Source organism: Danio rerio, chromosome 1 (assembly GCF_052040795.2).
Source record: "Danio rerio strain M-AB ecotype USA chromosome 1, GRCz13ab, whole genome shotgun sequence".
NCBI lineage: Eukaryota > Metazoa > Chordata > Actinopteri > Cypriniformes > Danionidae > Danio > Danio rerio.
In genome coordinates this window covers 55,793,287-55,811,352 of record NC_141021.1, presented here as the reverse complement: position 1 = coordinate 55,811,352, position 18,066 = coordinate 55,793,287, and the positions used below count along the sequence as shown (strand labels likewise).

The 18,066-nt window shown below is 34.1% G+C and overlaps 1 protein-coding gene and 2 long non-coding RNA genes across 6 annotated transcripts in view; 2 read left to right on the top strand and 1 right to left on the bottom strand.

Moving 5' to 3' along the window:
• Positions 1–18,066, top strand: part of LOC147847018 (uncharacterized) — a 919,394-nt gene that overhangs the window by 593,715 nt on the left and 307,613 nt on the right. The gene's annotated exons all lie outside the window — the stretch shown is intronic.
• Positions 1,194–12,101, top strand: noazfp (nucleolar atypical zinc finger). Of its 4 annotated transcripts, XM_087235472.1 has the most exons (11): positions 1,194–1,288; positions 1,490–1,616; positions 2,321–2,340; positions 2,428–2,498; positions 3,803–3,879; positions 5,019–5,145; positions 7,277–7,381; positions 8,776–8,822; positions 8,909–9,026; positions 11,207–11,487; positions 11,948–12,101. In XM_087235472.1, exons 2-10 carry the CDS (start codon positions 1,497–1,499, stop codon positions 11,482–11,484), a joined length of 963 nt encoding a protein of 320 aa, XP_087091598.1. In that variant the 5' UTR covers positions 1,194–1,288; positions 1,490–1,496; the 3' UTR covers positions 11,485–11,487; positions 11,948–12,101.
• Positions 2,117–11,453, bottom strand: LOC147837544 (uncharacterized). The gene is made up of 2 exons (XR_015477248.1): positions 11,184–11,453; positions 2,117–2,612 (listed from the first exon to the last, which is right to left on the bottom strand). It is a non-coding gene; the product is annotated as an uncharacterized LOC147837544 (long non-coding RNA).

Here is an 18,066-nt window from a genome sequence, read left to right as displayed (position 1 = left end):
ATAACAATAGGCTATTAAATGATAAATATTATGACATTTAATTTGGTTTTCAAAACTTCTTAAATAAATCATTTACCTGACTCCTTTCAGAAGTTTTTTTTATTTTAATTTTTATTTATTATAACATTTTAACTGTACAAAAAATGTACATGCCAAGGCTTAAGTACAAATAAACTACAAATATACAGAATGTACATATGTACTAATCAAATAAACACATTGTAGAATTCACAAAGTTGTAAAGTGTGTAGGGCTTTCTTATTTAGAGAGTCTCTAATACTACTAATATATAAGCATAATTCAGTCATCAATACCTTAAAATTCATTTTTTATTGGGACATTTACATTAATGAAAGTAAAATATTGTAAGCAAAATAAGTAAATTAATTAAATAAAAGCGATTTTCCTCTTGACTAGGGTACATAGTAAAGCCAAAAAGTACATTTTCCACAACAATAAAAGGGCTTTAGAACACTGAAAATTGTTATTAATAAATTTTTGCACCTCACTCCGTAAGTTGACTGAGCATGCACAATGGTCAAATAAGTGTAAAGCAGTCTCCTCAAATTTACTACAAAAATACTATTCACATCTATTCCATTGTGTAATTTTTGTAAAAAAAAAATCTGCTGGATAAAATTTGTGGAGAAATTAATAGAATATTTCTTTTAATTTTATTTCTAACATGCTATTTTTGTGGTAACAGCCACACTTATTTCCAGCAAATCAGTTGATTCTTTAATAAAGACATACAATAGGATTGAATATAAAGTACAGTGATAATTTCTCTTTGGAAAGGGGTACAAATAGCTGAATTATGACTATTTATTGTAAAAAAAAAAAAGTTTTGCCAACATAAGATTTTGTAATATTAAAAGACGATGCATCCTCCTCCATTCAGTAAGTGTAAAATAAGCAGCATTCACTCTGAAATAATCCAGTGTGCAGAAGAGGATTTATACATAATCTGGCAACCAGTCCGTTACGGACACCTCTGAACATGTGCGTTGCCCTCCTCTGTGATGGAGTGGGACTACATCTTCCATATCTATTCAAAATCCACTTATTTATACGGGTTTTATATCATTTAGATATTTTGAATAAAATGTTTTAAATATTTTCCACAGAAAGATTTATTACGTTTAAAATACAACTCTAGTAAATATTAACGGAACTACAAACTTCGCCTGGTGGTCACGTTTCCACCCGGAACCACTTACTGTTACACAGTCACCGGGATCAGCTGTGAGCAACCTGTCTTTTTCTCCTCGATTAAACTTTTATTCAGGTATGTTTCGCTTTACAGACGTGGTCATTTATATAGTGTTAAACAGTACACCAAAGCGCTAGTGTTGTAAAAGCAACCGTGTGACTGACAGGTTTGTTACGTCACTCATAGGAGTTCATCAAACCCGAGCAACAGAGAGTCGCAGTGTGCTTCAGATTGAAGCGAGTAAAAGTTGAACACGTTTCATTTCTGTTTTTGAAGGTAAAAGATGCCCAAGAAGAAGACTGGAGCTCGGAAGAAGGCTGAGAGCAGAAAGGAGCGGGAAAAGCAGAGTCGTGTGAATAGAGAAACTGTGGATGTGGCTAAACACCCGTGTAACGCCGCCATGGTGAGACATTTCAGGCCTTGACACGAGTAATTACTGGTGTTTCACACTTTAAAATGAACAAATTACATTTTTACTTTACACAGCGATTTAAATGAATGTCTAAAATGCAGATCATTTAACCTTTGTGGGTTGCTGGGGATGTTTTTATCCATTCTGGGGTGATTTTGAGGATCAATACCACTATAGTGCATGAACGTAGTTGTAGTAATATGAGTCTGTTTTACATTGCAATGTGAATTGGGAATATTTATCTAAATCAGCAAATGCGTTATGATCAATACCACTGCAGTGCGTTAATACGTCTTTAACTTCAGTAATATGAATATTTGTGCATCGCCTCATTTTAATGTATATAATGTATTAAATGTACAAAAACTTAACAACGGATCTTATAAAATACAAATAAATATTCATTTCTTTTTTGCATGAGTAATGTTAACATTAACATTATAAATAATTAACATTATAAAGATATTTGACCTGTTTTTTTTTACAGAAGATATTCTCTATTAACATTTATTTATTGTAATAATTTCAAGCCCAAAGTAATTTAATATATATTTTTAATTTATTTCAAAGCTCCTACCTACTTTAGATCTAACCTAAAATTGTAATGTTATAACATGTTTCTATTTTACTGTAAGTTGTTGTTAGTTTGGTATATTCATGTACTGACCAAACCTCTTTTTATTTCCATTTTTTAGGAATGTGACAAGTGTCAAAGGTAATTATATGTATTTCTGATTAAGTATTAGCCAGGTTTATTATTTAACTGGACTAATAATCATGTTTTGTCCTTCTGTGTTTTCAGGAGGCAAAAGAACAGGGCGTTCTGCTATTTCTGCTCATGGGTGCAGAAACTTCCCATGTGCGCACAGTGTGGTGAGGATACACACTTCCTCCTGCTGACCCCCAAACACACACTCAGTATAATACACAATCAAGCGTTTTTCTGTTCGTCCAGTCTTCTGAAACTTGCTGTTTTTGTTTGCTCATCTGGAAAAAAAGAGGAAAAGATGCCATTTTACTGTAAACAAACAAATAATCTAAACAAAACAACAAACCAAAAGAACCAAATCAAGAAACATGCAAGTTCTTAATGTGTACTTTTTAGTACCTGTCAGTGTTTTTTCCCCCAAAGCATGATTATCACCCATATATATATATATATATATATAAAAAAAAAAAAAATATATATATATATATATATATATATATATATATATATATATATATATATATATATATATATATATATATATATATATATGAGCATAATTTATATGAAAATTAAGAACCAAGTCATTGCCTTTACACAAACAAAAAACCTATTTGATTCTATCTTTCTGTGTTCATGTTTTAGCATCGCTTGACTGCAGATAGGTTAGTACTTCTCATAAAGAGTAGAGGTGTAACCTGGGTGTCCTGGCCAAAATCCCTCTGTCAGCCCTAACCCATCATGGCCTCCCAATCATCCTGATCCGCTGAATTGGCTCTATCACTGTCTCTCCATTGCCCCTTTAGCTGGTGTGTTGTTAGCGCACTGGCACCGTTGTCCTGTGGCTGCCGCGCTGGTGGTGGTGTGGGGAGGACCCCCCACCCCTCATGATTGTGAAGCACGTTGGGTTATGGCCATACACGATAAATGCACTATATAAATACAAGTTTACATAAAATATAATATTTACAGTCAAGCACAAAATTATTCATACTCCTGGTAAATTCTGTTGTTGATTGAATGCAAATAAAACTAATTTTTTTTTTTTTTTTCACAATGTACATAGTCTTAATATCTTTTAAGAGAACCTGTTTCATTCCTGATAATAATTATAATAATAAAAAAAACTTGCTGGTTGATTTGAAGTTTAAGTCAGAATATGCCAGGGGTATGAATAATTTTGGCCTCAACTAAGTACATATGTTTGTCCAGATGGACAGGGATGAATCATTTCACTGTGGTGAACTCTGATAAAGAAGTTATTAAGCCAAAAGAAAGTTGTATAACGCTTCTTACTTTCATATGATCTGATCTACACTTTCTCTGACTGTCTTATATAAGTCCCGTAACTCATCTAGTACTGTACATGCGCTAGAGTTTACTGTAATACACCTAAAACACAGACCGCTGTATAAAACTTTTGTTGATTTGTGGATGTGATTTTATTTGATTTTTTTTTTATTCAAAGGCAAAACAAAATGTATGAAGTCTTCAGACTGCGTCATAAAACATCCCGGCGTTCACAGCACTGGAATGGGGATGGTGGTACGTATGAAACGCTCCTCACTGTAAACACTGACAGCAGCAAATGTCCCCTTTTTACATGCGTTACACTGGAAATCAGTGCTTTCGAGATGCATGAGAATACTGATGATTCATTTTCTCCAGGTTTGATTTATGTAAAAAAAGAAAGAAATTGGTTTATAACGTGGACATACTTAGGCAGTGGGCATTTTGGGGCAGTGTTTTGTAATTGTAATATTTTGATTAATATACTTCAGCTGAGAAAAATACAAAAACCTAAAAAGAAAAGTTTAGGAGAGACATTGAAAATCCCCAGTTTCTCTGGATTTACTAGATATAAACGGGGAATATAATACCATGCATTTCATTCTAAATTCCAATATTTGTTAAAAAATAAAGTCAATAAATAATCAATAGTCAGAGATTTGTTTTCTTCAAAAAACAAACAAATCTTTTAATTTGTTGATTGAAAATTGAACCTTTTCAGAAGATAATACATTACTATTGTGTTGTCTAAAAATGAATAGAAACATGACAGATTATCAAATCATGCAGAATATGCTTTAAGATTATGTAATACTTTTAATTAAGTCATCAGTAGTTTACTGAATAAAACAAAGCATGTTTTTTTACACAGTTTGATTTTCAATGTGCACTGTGTATATTTAGTATGTATATTTAAATACACTTATAAAAGCTACAAAGATATTTATGTAAACTATTATATTTTTATTATAATATAATTATTTTTACACATATATAAAGTTGTTATATAAATAAACTCAAATATAAATGTTCATATTTGTATAATAATTATGCACAGTGTATCATTTTTATATGTTATTTAATCATTTAACAGCATTATATGTACACTTTGTATAGATTTATTTATTTTTAAGAGTACAAGAAGTGAAACTGAACTGAAATGAGAAATTTTGCTTTGGCAGCTATAGCCGAAATAGGATTTAATGGTTTTAGATAAGTTCAACAATCTGTTTCCTGTTTATAGGAGGTTTTCTTGGCATCAGTCTGTCATTTTTATCATTTCAATCAACACAGCTTTGATTTGAGCTCTTTTTACACAGCAGTGTTATCATTAAGTCCTACAGCTCAGTTTATCAGAGTGAACAGAAGGATGTGTGTGTGTGTTGTTGACACAGGGGGCTATATGTGATTTCTGTGAGGCCTGGGTTTGTCATGGGAGGAAGTGTTTGAGCACTCACGCCTGCTCCTGTCCGCTCTCTGATGCAGACTGCATTGAGTGTGACCGCAGCGTTTGGGAACACGGTAAAGAGCGCATACACACACACACACACACACACACACCCACACACACACACACACACACACACACACACACACACACACACACTCATGTCTAATCCTGTACTAATGATTATGATAATTTCCTGATCGCACTTGCATTGCATTGATGATAGAGGAAAAGAATGCACTGGCATGCAATTTACAATGTCATTCAGAAGTAAAACTGGCTAACAAATCAGCTTTATTGGAAGAAGAATTCTATAAAAACATATTTCATATATATATACAGAACAGAAAATTTGCAAAATGTGCTTTTCTTGCTTAAATTTTTTTTGGGTTTTGTTTCTAGTCAAAATATCTCAAAAAGTGCTTAAAAGCAGGAAACATTTTCTAGACTAGTAAACAATATTGTCTTGTTTTAAGGGATATTATGTCAGAATGAAGTGAGTTTTAACTAAAAACTAGCAAAATAATCTGCCAATGGGGTGTGTAACTATGTGAAACTAAAAACAGGGTTATTTTGCTTGTTTTAAGGATAACCTTACTTAAAGGTGCAGTAGGTGATCTTCCACAATGCTAACAGCTTAGCATAAATCTCCGAATCACAGTCCCTCCCCTGCTGTCTAGAGCCACGCCTCCTGAAACACAAGCACTGCAAAAGAACCCTCTCTCATGTGTTAAAAGCGACTAGGGCTTGTCCGGCGGTCTGCAAGCCAAACTGACATGCTGTTTCAGAGTGAATATTTAGAGTTTCATGGTGAACAATATAAGGAGAGACTAGGCGAAATAGCGGTATTTACTTCTGTTTTGTTGTTAAACTAATAAAAATCTACATCATCGATGCTGTAAAAGGTCCCTTATGAAACTGAAAATAATCACATCAATCTTTCATCAGAAGATTTTAGTAGCTGAACAACACTTCTGTGAAGATATAACCCATTAATAACAACAACATCTAACGTTACATCAGCTTTGCGTGAAGGTAAAACAGTTTTAAAACAGAACATTCCCTGTCTAAGAGAAATCCTTCAGCCATGGTGTCATCCTTTCTCCAGTGTGCAAAGGTAACTCCAATATTGATTCAGGTTTTTAAAAAGTTTTGATTCGTCATGTTTTTACCGATCACGCACGTGCTCTCTCTCTCTCTTGTGAACGCGCGGCAGTAAGCGGACCTGCGTACAAACCGCTGTGCAGTTGTTCAAATCTGCATTTGCTGACAGACAGATTGAGCTACTTATCTGAATTATGAGAGATGTCGGCCCGACTCTATTTAATTGGATGAACATTTTTTTTGTTTTATGCCTTACTCAAAATATAAAAATACTTAAACACATTTAGATCATTTACTTTAATCATTACTATTAGACTGTGAAGAGACTTTCAACCAGCACAACAACAAATGCTTCTGAAGACAATCACTTACTGCACCTTTAATGGTAGGTATCATAATCTTTAGATATTTGGACTAGAAACAAGACAAAAACTTTAAGTAGGACAAGCATTTATTCATTTTTTTTGCTGTGTAGGCAATCATGCTAATTTGTTTTAGAAAACATTTATCAACTTAATTAGCATTGTAGGTCTACTTAATCTAAGCGGTCTGCTCTCCTTTTGTGAAAAGTAGCTAATTTATTTAATTTAGTTCCCACATAAACTAAGTACATCAAGCTGCTATTTTTGTAAGTTAAAAAAGTGACTTTCTCCTGTAAATGTTGGAGCATTTACATTTAGTCATTTAGCAGACGCTTTTATCCAAAGCGACTTACAAATGAGGACAAGGAAGCAATTTACACAACTATAAGAGCAACAATGAATAAGTGCTGTAGGCAAGTTTCAGGTCTGGAAAGTCTAAGAAGGAAAGTATTAGTAATTTTTTTTTTGTTTTTTTTTTGAGTACAGTTAGTGGTATATCCAGAGAGGCAATTGCAGATTAGGAAGTGAAGTGGAGACTAAATAGTTGATTTTTTTAGTCGTTTCTTGAAAATAGCGAGTGACTCTGCCGTTCTGATGCAGTTAGGGAGTTCATTCCACCAACTGGTTAGATTGAGCGTGAGCGAAAATCATTTACTTGATTCTGTGACAGGAGAATGAGCCGGTGTGTGCATTAATGATAAGAAACTGATGGATTCCTCTTTCTCTGTTTGATCAACAGGAGGCCGGATTTTCCGCTGCTCTTTTTGCCACAACTTTCTGTGTGAAGACGATCAGTTTGAGCATCAGGCCAGCTGTCAGGTCTTGGAAGCAGAGACTTATAAATGTACGACTTATCATTTTATAAATATTCTTCTCTCAACAAGGCATGGGCGGAAATAAGATTGTTACCGTTTAATAACCTTGGATAAAAATATCCCAGTTTTGTGAATACTGCTGTAAAATATAATCTTGTTTATAAATGTCTGGGTAGAATACTTTCCCCATTGAACACAATATTTTTTATTTTAAGAAACATTTAAACTATTTTGTAGCTGTAAACATGTCAGGCTGAATAATTAAGCTAAATCATTGACTTCTGCTGTCTTCATTAGCTTTAATAACAGATTTCTTTACAACCTGAAAAGGCATCTTTGGAGATCTTTCTTTTCTCTGGATATAAAGTAAAGCCACTGCACTGATTAGGTCTTCAACATGCTTGGACGTTGGATTAGAAGTGATTTGGTTTTCAAATGTTTGTTAAATCGTGGGCTGACCAGCAGCTTTTAATGTGGATAGTCATTTGCTGCTGGAGATACTGTTGCCCTAAATAAAATCCAACACCGAAAAAACTAAACATCGTACATATACCACAGGACAATTTAAAAGAAAATATTAGCAGTGTTAAAACCATGACTTTTCCAAACCTCGGTAAACATTGAGTATGTTTACGTGCACGCCAATAATTAGATTTGAATGTGATTAAGAGTCTACCATGTAAACAGCGATTTTTGATTCTTTTAATACTTAATAAACGTAATCGATCTAAAGAGAAATCGAATTAAGAGAAGTGGAGTATGCCGATTTTAGTCGCATTATTGAAGTACAGACATATATACACCTTAATCAAACTATTACCATCTTGTAGGACTTTGCCACGTTTTGCGACAGGATAGCACACACACACACACACACACACATACACACACATACACACACACACACGGCTGTTTGACACTCTTTGCTCCTACCGAGTCAGTGCAGAGCACAGACACCTGCATCGTGAAATGCAGAGTTTTTTTTTCCTCCATTCAGCATGTGGTATGAACTTCCATTAAAACTACACTCTTCCAGCAGTTCATAGTTGCATCTAATATCTCGTTTGTCACAGGGGCATGCATGAAATGTTCTTGAATGAAAGTGAAAGTGCCAAATTGCAGTTAAAGTCCACAAATTAAAGAATTAAACACCTGAAATTACACGAAACTCCGGAGGAAATGCGGATAGCGTTGTGACGTAATGATATTAATCAAATTATGTGCCATAACATGTAAAACAGGTCATGGTAGGAATGTTCAAAAAGCAACTCATGTTAACGCCTTAATCTCATTATTGTCTTAATTAGATTAAGGCAAGTATTTGATTACTGATGTCCATGTAAACGTAGTCATTGGTTCCGGATATCGTCCCATTCCTAATACCAATAGCATTTGTTCAAATTTGCCTGTCTTTCAATTTCAGGTTTGTCCTGTAATCGTCTGGGTCAGCATTCTTGTCTCCGGTGCAAGGTGAGGATTTTTATCAGTCTGAATTGTGTTTCTACATGAATTGTTGCACAAACTGCAGCTAGAAATGCGCTGTGTTTTTTTTTCAGGCTTGTTTCTGTGATGATCACGCACGTAGTAAAGTGTTCAAGCAGGAGAAGGGAAAAAATCCTCCGTGCCCAAAATGTGGGCATGAAACTCAGGAGACCAAAGATCTCAGCATGTCCAGTGAGTCTGATTTTCACTAACACAGAAATCAGGAATGCTTATTTGATTCAATGATTGGCCACTCAACACTTAAAGGCTGATTTATACTTCTGCATTAAGTACATGGGCATAGTCCGGCGCAGCCTTCACGGGGTCACATAGCCCGTGAACATTATTTACATTACTTGTACTTTAAGGTAGAGTTTGGAAAAAACAAAACACCCATGAATAAACTCGACACGTAAAAACTTACTGTCAGCTAGTGTTTCGGTAGTGTTCTTGCAAAGCAACACAAAACGGCTCATGGTATAATTGCATGGCTACGTGCAAGGCTCGGCGCAGAAGTATAAATCAGCCTTTACATGTGCTTATTTATTGAAGGAAACCTTATTTGTGACGTGTACGATTATTATGATGATAAATCATTTTAATATAATGTATATATTGAATGATATTAGAGAGTGTTTTTTATTCAGGCAATATTTTCAGGGAAATGTCCAAAAAGGTGAAATCTCAGAATATTTATTATTGATTAAACTGAAACAATTTATATGACTTTTAAATCAGTGTTGTTATTATTTTTGTAGGTTTTTGTTTGTACAATGAATGATTAAGACACAGTTGTGATTGTAAATTATATGTTGAATATTTAGTAGGAATATAGCCAATGCTGCTGATATGGCAATAATAGATCAAATAAATAAATCAGTTTAATCCAGATTAAACATTTAAAGTTCTGAAATATTTCATTATATGTTTGAATAGATAAAATAACAAGAGTATAATTTGTATATGCAGTGATATTGTTTTAGCATTTAATACAAATAACACTTTAGTTGTAATGCATCATTACACTAATGTAATCATTTAAAGTATTTTAAGATATTAAAAATATAACACTTGGAACAAAAATAGTATATAGTGCTAATACCTCAGTTTTGATTTACCAGTTTCATATGAATATAACATTTTAATGTTTTTTTTTATTTAATCAAGTTTAACTGACAATTTTTATATTGTTTAATGCAATAATGCAGAGTTTTATACCGATATCTGTTAAAGCAAAAGTTAAAAAGCATCCCCTCTCAAATCTACGTGCAATATAAATTTGTGAATGTTTGTTTGCTTATTTTAGACGCAAAAATAATAGAAATAATTTATTTGAAATGTAAAATATTGACTCATTGTCAAACCTGTTTTTTTTTGTTTAAGTAGAAATGTTCTAAGAATCAAATAAAGACTAAATATTGACTAATTATCATTTCATATGCACTTCTGATTCATAGACTATTTTACTCTAGTTTTGTTTACTCTTGTTTTATAATTTGCTGTAATGAATTTGAACGTGCATTGTTTTTCTTATTTACCTCTTATACATAGACAATACATGAAACATTGGGTAAGGACAATTAGCTTGAAAGTCTTTATTTATTTGAGCAAGTTTTTATCTTGAATATTTTATTTATATTGTTTGTATATTGCTTAATACAAACAATAATGCAAAATTTTATTTTAATATCTGTTAATTCAAAAGTTTGAAAGCATCCACAAGCATCAAATCTATATGCAATATGAATTTGAGGGAATTTAGGATGTGTTTATTTGCTTATTTTAGAAGTAGAAATAATTGATCTAAAATGTAAAATATTAGTCATTGTCAAACCTCATTTTTCTGTAAAACATGCGAGTAAAAGTGTTCCAAGAATTAAATAATGGCTAAATATTGACTAAGTTAAAATAATTTCATATGCACTTCTGATTTGTGGACCATTTGAATCTATTTTTGTTTACTGTTTAATTGTTTTATTTTATTATATGCTGTAGTGGAATTGATTGTGCATCGTTTTTTTATTTATTTATTTATTTTTTATTAAACATTACATAAAACATTAGCTTACAAATATTAGCCTGAAAGTTTTGGAAAAGTCTTAGAATTTTAGTAGTAAAATGTTCATAGGAACTCTGAAAGTAGCAGCAGATGTTTGGCACTAACAGGATGATTGATTCCTCCTGCCATATCAAAGAAGTTTAAGCCTTGAAATTCAGTCTACTCATCTAAACAGCGAAATAACACGTTGGTAAATGTTTCCATGTTGTGTTTCAACAACAACAAAAAAAAGCACAATAAGGAATGTGCAGCTCTAGTAGTGATAGTAACAGCTGGTGTTTGGCACTAACCGCATGATTGATTCCTCCTGCAGCCCGAACACACAAATTTGGCCGTCAGAGCGGAGCAGACGATGATGATGATGGATACGGAGCGTCAGGATACAGCTCTTACTGGAAAAATCTGGAATCTGGAGGTGGAGGAGGAGGATATCTGGATGATGATGACAACGAGGAGGAGGACGATGATTATGATGAGGAGGAGGACGATGAAGAAGAGGACGAAGATGATGATGATGATGAAGAGGAGGAGGCCGAGGTCCAGGATTCACTCTCTAATCTGAGTATAGGAGCAAGTGGAAAAACACAATAGAAGGTCAGATGTACACTGTAAACAATATCTGTTGATCAACAGCTTCTGTATTGTTTATTTATGGTTCTGAATTGCATTATGGGATGTTGATCTCTGCTCTGTCCACTTTTGATGTTGAAAATGTACTTCGACAGTGTCACAGTGAGTTTTAGTGACATGTTTAGTAGTTTAAAATAATATTATGCATAAGAAATGTTATATATAGAAATAAATCACAGGAAATGTGCTGGCAGTTTATTACAAGGCTTTTGTATCATTATTTACAACACCAACGCAGACAATACATCACTTTAAACCATTACAAATGTTAATAAAAGTCACTTTTTCCAACTTTAAGGTTAAAATTTGTTTGAAGAAATATTAAGCATTCATAATGCAGTTCAAAAGCATAAATAAATGAGGAAAAATAAAAACATGATTAACACAATATGGAAAACTGCTTATTTACGTGTATTTTTTACAGTGTGGATGAAGATTTAGTGTCATGGAAATAAACGTGAGCTTTACTGTGTCTGATATTTGGCCTTTTACTAAATGTCTAATAATATAGAGATGTGAAACGATATTTCTGACACCTTTTTGAATTTCAAATATATCTGAAGGAAATGTTTTTAAAAGTCTGTTGTCTTGTGTGTTTTTTTAAAAAGGGTATCTTATGCATTTAAATCACTATTATGCAAAAATCACTTTCTTGTGGCAGCATTCAGTGAATACAACAAGCTTCTAATGGTCAAAATTATTAAATTGTCATTTGAATAACCACACTTAAGTCTGCAGAAGCACTTTGATTAACATTAGCTGCATCCCAAATCGCATACTTATGGACTATTCTACACGATTTTGTAGAATAAATAGTGTAAGTAGTGCGTTCACACTGAAAATTTTAAAAATAATGAGCACTTAAATTACCCAGATGATCAGGGCCGGATTGGGACTCCTTTTTAGCTGTGGAGTTTCAAGCCTTAGACCGGCCCACCTCAGTCGACGACTAACTATATTAAAATAACGTCATTTCCAATTCAGTTTCAAATGACACTAACATGTCTTTTTCAAGGATACAGTTGCTTTAGAACTTCAAATGTTTTTCATAAATTTGAGAACATTAATTCTTTAAAGATATCCAGTCCTTTGTAACGTTCGTCACACACAAAAAATTTACCCCTACATAAGTAACCCAAACAGGATTTTATGTCTTAACATTGAAAATGGAAAAATGGACATTAAACTCTGGTGAGGTTCAAAGTCGGGTCGGCAGCGTCGTAACGTAACGTGCTAACCACAAGACCACGATGGCGCTGTTATACAATTCGATGTTATCTGCTGTTATTGAAGTCTACTTTTTTTTTTTACCCTCCCCTTTTTCTCCCCTTTTCAGATTTCTGATCATGTTATGTCAGATTTATTAATGTAGTGAATCATCTGATTTTCATTGAGCAGGTGTAATATTCATTAATATTCACTAAGGTGCCGTTGTTTGGGGTGCAGCCCACCGGTTAATGATGATCATCATTAACCTGCAGGCTGCATTTTGCTCACGAGCACGCGGCAAAATAATGAATAAAAAAAGTGAGGTTATGGTCAAATAAACAAATAAATGAAAAAAAGTGCAACTGCTGTGAGTGCAAGCAGCTAGGGACACCGGCCCTCGCGGCCAAAAAATGGACCGGTCCACCGGGAATTCTCCCGGTTTTCCCGATTAGCCAATCCGGGCCTGCAGATGATACACTCATTCAGCCGCTAAAATAAAGGTTTATAATGTTGGACGCTTCACGCACTCAACGATCGCAGTTTTGCTCAAGTAGCGGAAGGGGCGGAGCTATCGGGCGCACATGTTGGATAACTTTATTCATTTTGGATTGTGAAAGCAAAATTCTTCTACGAGAGTGATTATAGCGCCTCCCGATGGTGAATGCGGTTATAATAATAGTAGATATTATTTGATAATTTGGTCATTTATTTCACTGATTTGGCGACCGTCAAACATCATGAGGAAAAACGGTTTGAATTTCCTTAATAGTAAAAAAAAACTATGTGCCATTTGGGACGACACTACATACATGTACTATGCTGTTGAGTGTGTAAGTGCATAGTGCATGAATGCATAATGTGCCATTTGAGACGCAGCTATTCTCTCTTTGTATGTGTCATCAGAGGGGGAAAGTCCCGCCCATTGGTGACCCTCTGTCCCCCAGTAGCATAGACAGCCCTGAGTGAGAAGTAGAGCTGAACATCTGGAACCTGAACCCGGCCTATTTAGAGTGCTGAGATGTTACAGATGACCTAATTTTCATGGCCCGATTACAGCTACTGTCAGCAACTAAAGTCTGATTTATACTTCTGCGTCAGGTGACCGGCGTAACCCACGGCGCAGGCAACGCGCGTGGCTGTGCATTTATACTTCTGCGCGCTGTCTCTGTCGGTCTGCATTAACACTTCCGAAACGCTAGTTGGCAGTGAGGTGTAAATGTTCCTCTGTGTCGAGTTTCTTCTCTATTTTTTTGCATTTCCTGAACACTTCCGGGATGTACAAGTGGCTCAAACTCGCTCATTTTGAGGCAGGAACCGGCGGACATGCAACAACTTTAACTATGGGGTAAACACAAAACAAAACTTTCCATCCGGAGCTCCTTCACTGGACTCCACACTTGTAAACAATCGCTCGCGCGGAGTTGCACCATTCGCGCGCCTCTCGGTCCCACCCAGACTCGTCAGCGCTACCAAGCCGACCAATCACAGAGCTTACGCTACGCGTCGTTGCGACTTGTAGTTACATTTTTTGAGAGGTGCACGTCGGCGATGGCCACGGCGAAGGGCTATGCATCAGCGCCGTAGCATACGCCGGTGTTTGACGCAGAAGTATAAATCAGCCTTAAGAGGATTATTATACATGTCAGGCATGTGGTCAACCAAGGACAAAAAAAAAGAAGGAAGACAAGACCCTGCTCCCCTTTTAAAATCATACACACATCCTAATATACGTCCTGCGCCTGTATTTATAATGTACATAGAGGACACATTGTCTTGATATGCAAATGGGAGTGTACACAACCGCACGCATTCAAAGTGTTTTCATAATCTTTCATATTGTCAGCGGTTGAGTCACATTACGGACCCTTTTCACAAGCCTGTTATGGTGTGTTTAACGGTCATCAGAATCTTAAATTCTTGAGAGTTTTAAATTTTAGATATAAAAAAAAAAAGGATATGCACATTTATATGTATTTATGTATCTATTATTTCATCTTTGCTTCAAATTACAAAAAAAAAACCAAATCACCGCTTCTGCGAGGTGTTTCTAATGCAGTGTCTATGGGGAAAGGACAGTAAATTTGGTGTTATTCTCTCTTCCGGCTGCCGTCATCGGTCTCGCACATTTTTTTTTTCCCTGAAAGTCTTTATAACATCATTGTGGAGTTTTTTTTCTTTCATTATTTCAGCAAATAAGATTATACAAAATTATTTGTTGTACTATACCATTCAAGTTTTCCCAACTATGACGACTTCCGCTACTGAGTAACCCAGAAATGTGAAAAGAGTCTATAAGATTACACAATATCATTGTTATATACAGAGTAGCATAAGTAGGTCTACAATTACATCCCTGAAAGACGTCCGGAATGAAGCAGGTGTTCAAATGCAAAAAAAAAAAAAACCTAAAGTATGAAAATTTGCTTTATTCAACTACTTTAAAATATATACATACACCATAAGAAGAAATGCATGTTCAGAATTGCATTGAACTCTCATTTTCTACTGCATTGATGGTTTTACGCCAACAGGTGTCAGTATTAAGCACACTAACTGCAGTCACATAAAGCTGTTTGTCTTGTGTTTTTCCCTCAGTCTCATGTGTCACTGTATAATAACACGTCTTGAATTTCTATTCATCGATTTCTAATGAGTTATTTTTAATGGATTTCACTGTTATCTATCATTTATTCACATTGCTTGATATTGTTACCACATCAATAGTTTTGTGTAGGTCTTATAATGTGTTATAAGTATTGGCTAAATCTGCTACATTCATGCATTTAGCAGACATTTATGCAAGAGACGGACAGGATAATACTGAGCCAAACAACATTTGTAATGATACACTACACTTAAAATTAATTGCTGCTTGTTTAAACTACTTATTTAATGTGAGCTGAAACAATTCTTGAGATTTTTTTTTGGGACAACGTAATTATTTTGTGTTCAATCCACTTAAATTGAAGTCAAATTTCAACTTGTGTTGTGACTATCGGTGAATTGTGTGGAAGCCTGCACTTCTTACAGTGCAAGTCAAGACTTTTGTCTTGGTAGAAGCTATAAAAGATGAGCATGACATCTGATTATGCGATATTACATAACAAAACTGCTTTTCCAAGGTCAATTTCAAGTATGACGGGACTTTGCATATTTTTAATCATATTTCTCCAACTGAGTCACTTATTTGAAATGTTTAAGCAATATGCAAATGCTAAGCGCATATAAAATTTTAATCAGTAAGTTAACAATTGTGATTGCTCAATACATTGTACTAAACATGAATGTATTAATAATGAAATACTGCAATTTTAGTTGAAACAATTACACTTTTTTTTGGCATTTTCAGTCTGAGATGCTATATGCAGTCTGAAGAACTTTTGCTGCATGTTTATTATTAGTAGTAACTTAACACCGCTAGTCACGTGACGCCAACATGGTATACTGAAGGGCACCCTATATACACTAAATAAAACGGCTTCTTAAGTTCAAATGCAACACTAATACAAGATGACTTCGCATAAGTGTTTATTAATTGTAATCTTATTTATCCAAAATGCCATTAATGCTAATTACATTTGAAATAAATGACTAGTGCATATTTAATAATTACAGTTTTATTCAGTAAGTTACTAAAATAATTATAAACAGTCAAATAATGCATAGGAAATTACACAGATTTTTATGAATCGTCAAGTGATACACAAAATAAGTAATTATACAAACATTGAAAAATGGAAAGACTGCAATTTTATTTAGTACAAATACATATAATTACCTGTTTGTTATTAGTTTTTTTTCCACTTTATTTATTCAATGCCACATGATCAAGATGTATTTTGTTGCATGATTGTTCTAAAAGTTTACATATAATTTGAAGTCATTTATAAAATGGGAAAAGTCCATTCATTCATTTTCTTTTTGACCTAGTCCCTTTATGAATCAGGGGTCGCCACAGTGGAATGAACCGCCAACTTTTCCAGCATATGTATTACGCAGCAGATGCTTTTGCATCTCATAAACTTTTTTTTTTACTTCTCATGCACACTACGGCCAATTTAGCTTATTCAATTCACCTATAGCGCATATCTTTAGACTGTGTGGGAAACCGAAGCACCCAGAAACACGGGGAGAACATGCAAACTCCACACAGAAATGCCAACTGACCCACTGCGCCACCTTGACGCCCATGGGAAAAGTTGATTCAGCTCATTACAGAAGCCTTAAGAATCGCTTGAGTTGTTTAACTAGTATGATTTTTTAAACCCCTATAACATTTATGTTCGTACTGTGTGTTAATTTATGTTATTTTATATATTATAATTATTTTAGGGATAATTAGGGCTTAGTGTTTAACTTATAAGCTGGGCATGTCTCTGAATGATTATAGGTGAATTAAATAGCATTTTAAGGGATTCAACCCACCCTGGCCAGTCTGCTCACGCTCATGCTATCAGGCAGGCGTTACAGAAGCCTGAGGAGCCAATCGGTGGAGTTTTGTGAGTTTTTATCCTGTCATTATAAGTCTTTTGATTAATACCATATCTTAAACACTATTGATCGCTAGTATGAAATAATAAATAGTTAAACTAGCATAAATTGTTAATATTACGACTATTATAAGAAATGGTGCAATAGGTATTTAAGTACGTCATTCCCTTCAGAGATTTTTTTAAAGTGGGTTATATTTTATACAACTATTTTTATATGTTTATGAAATTATCAAAGCTTCTTTATTATGCGAGGATGTTTTTATAGTGATGTTTTTTATGTTCTTGTTGGGTCTGATGCAACGTCATTTCGTTCTGCATTACAATTTATTGTGATGTTTTAAATGAAAAAATAAAAGGAAAACAACTGAATTAAGTAAAAGAAATGTGCTTATTTTGTGTGTTTTACACTCATGTTAATCAAAATGACATTGAATGACATCAAGTGCGATTAGTAAATCAGGCAATCGATGAAAATTAAACAAGAAAATAAATTATTATTAATAATAAAAGTACAGAGGCAACATGATCAAGTTAGATTAAAGTTCTTAGTAACTTTCAGAGTATTTATACTTTTTTTACTGTAAACGTTATGTAATGTAGTAATTAAATAATTTAAATCACAAAGTAAGTCCTGCAAAATAGGTAATGATGATTACCCATTAAAATAAATACATTAGAAGACCCAAAATGACTGCCTCGTTTTGTATAATTGTAGTCTTTTGATCTCTCATTCTTGATACCACGAGTTTGTGTTTCTGTTAACGTCTATTTATAGGATACCCCAGTTTAAAGAGATCACAGGGTTTCTTTTGCTTTTTACCCATATATTTATTATATATTT

Excerpts from the sequence above, each read along its gene's own strand:
- noazfp (XM_087235472.1), top strand. The coding sequence starts at position 1,497 with ATGCCCAAGAAGAAGACTGGAGCTCGGAAGAAGGCTGAGAGCAGAAAG. Across the intron at positions 2,341-2,427 it reads GAATGTGACAAGTGTCAAAG|GAGGCAAAAGAACAGGGCGT; the intron begins GTAATTATATGT and ends CTGTGTTTTCAG. Across the intron at positions 3,880-5,018 it reads GCACTGGAATGGGGATGGTG|GGGGCTATATGTGATTTCTG; the intron begins GTACGTATGAAA and ends TTGTTGACACAG.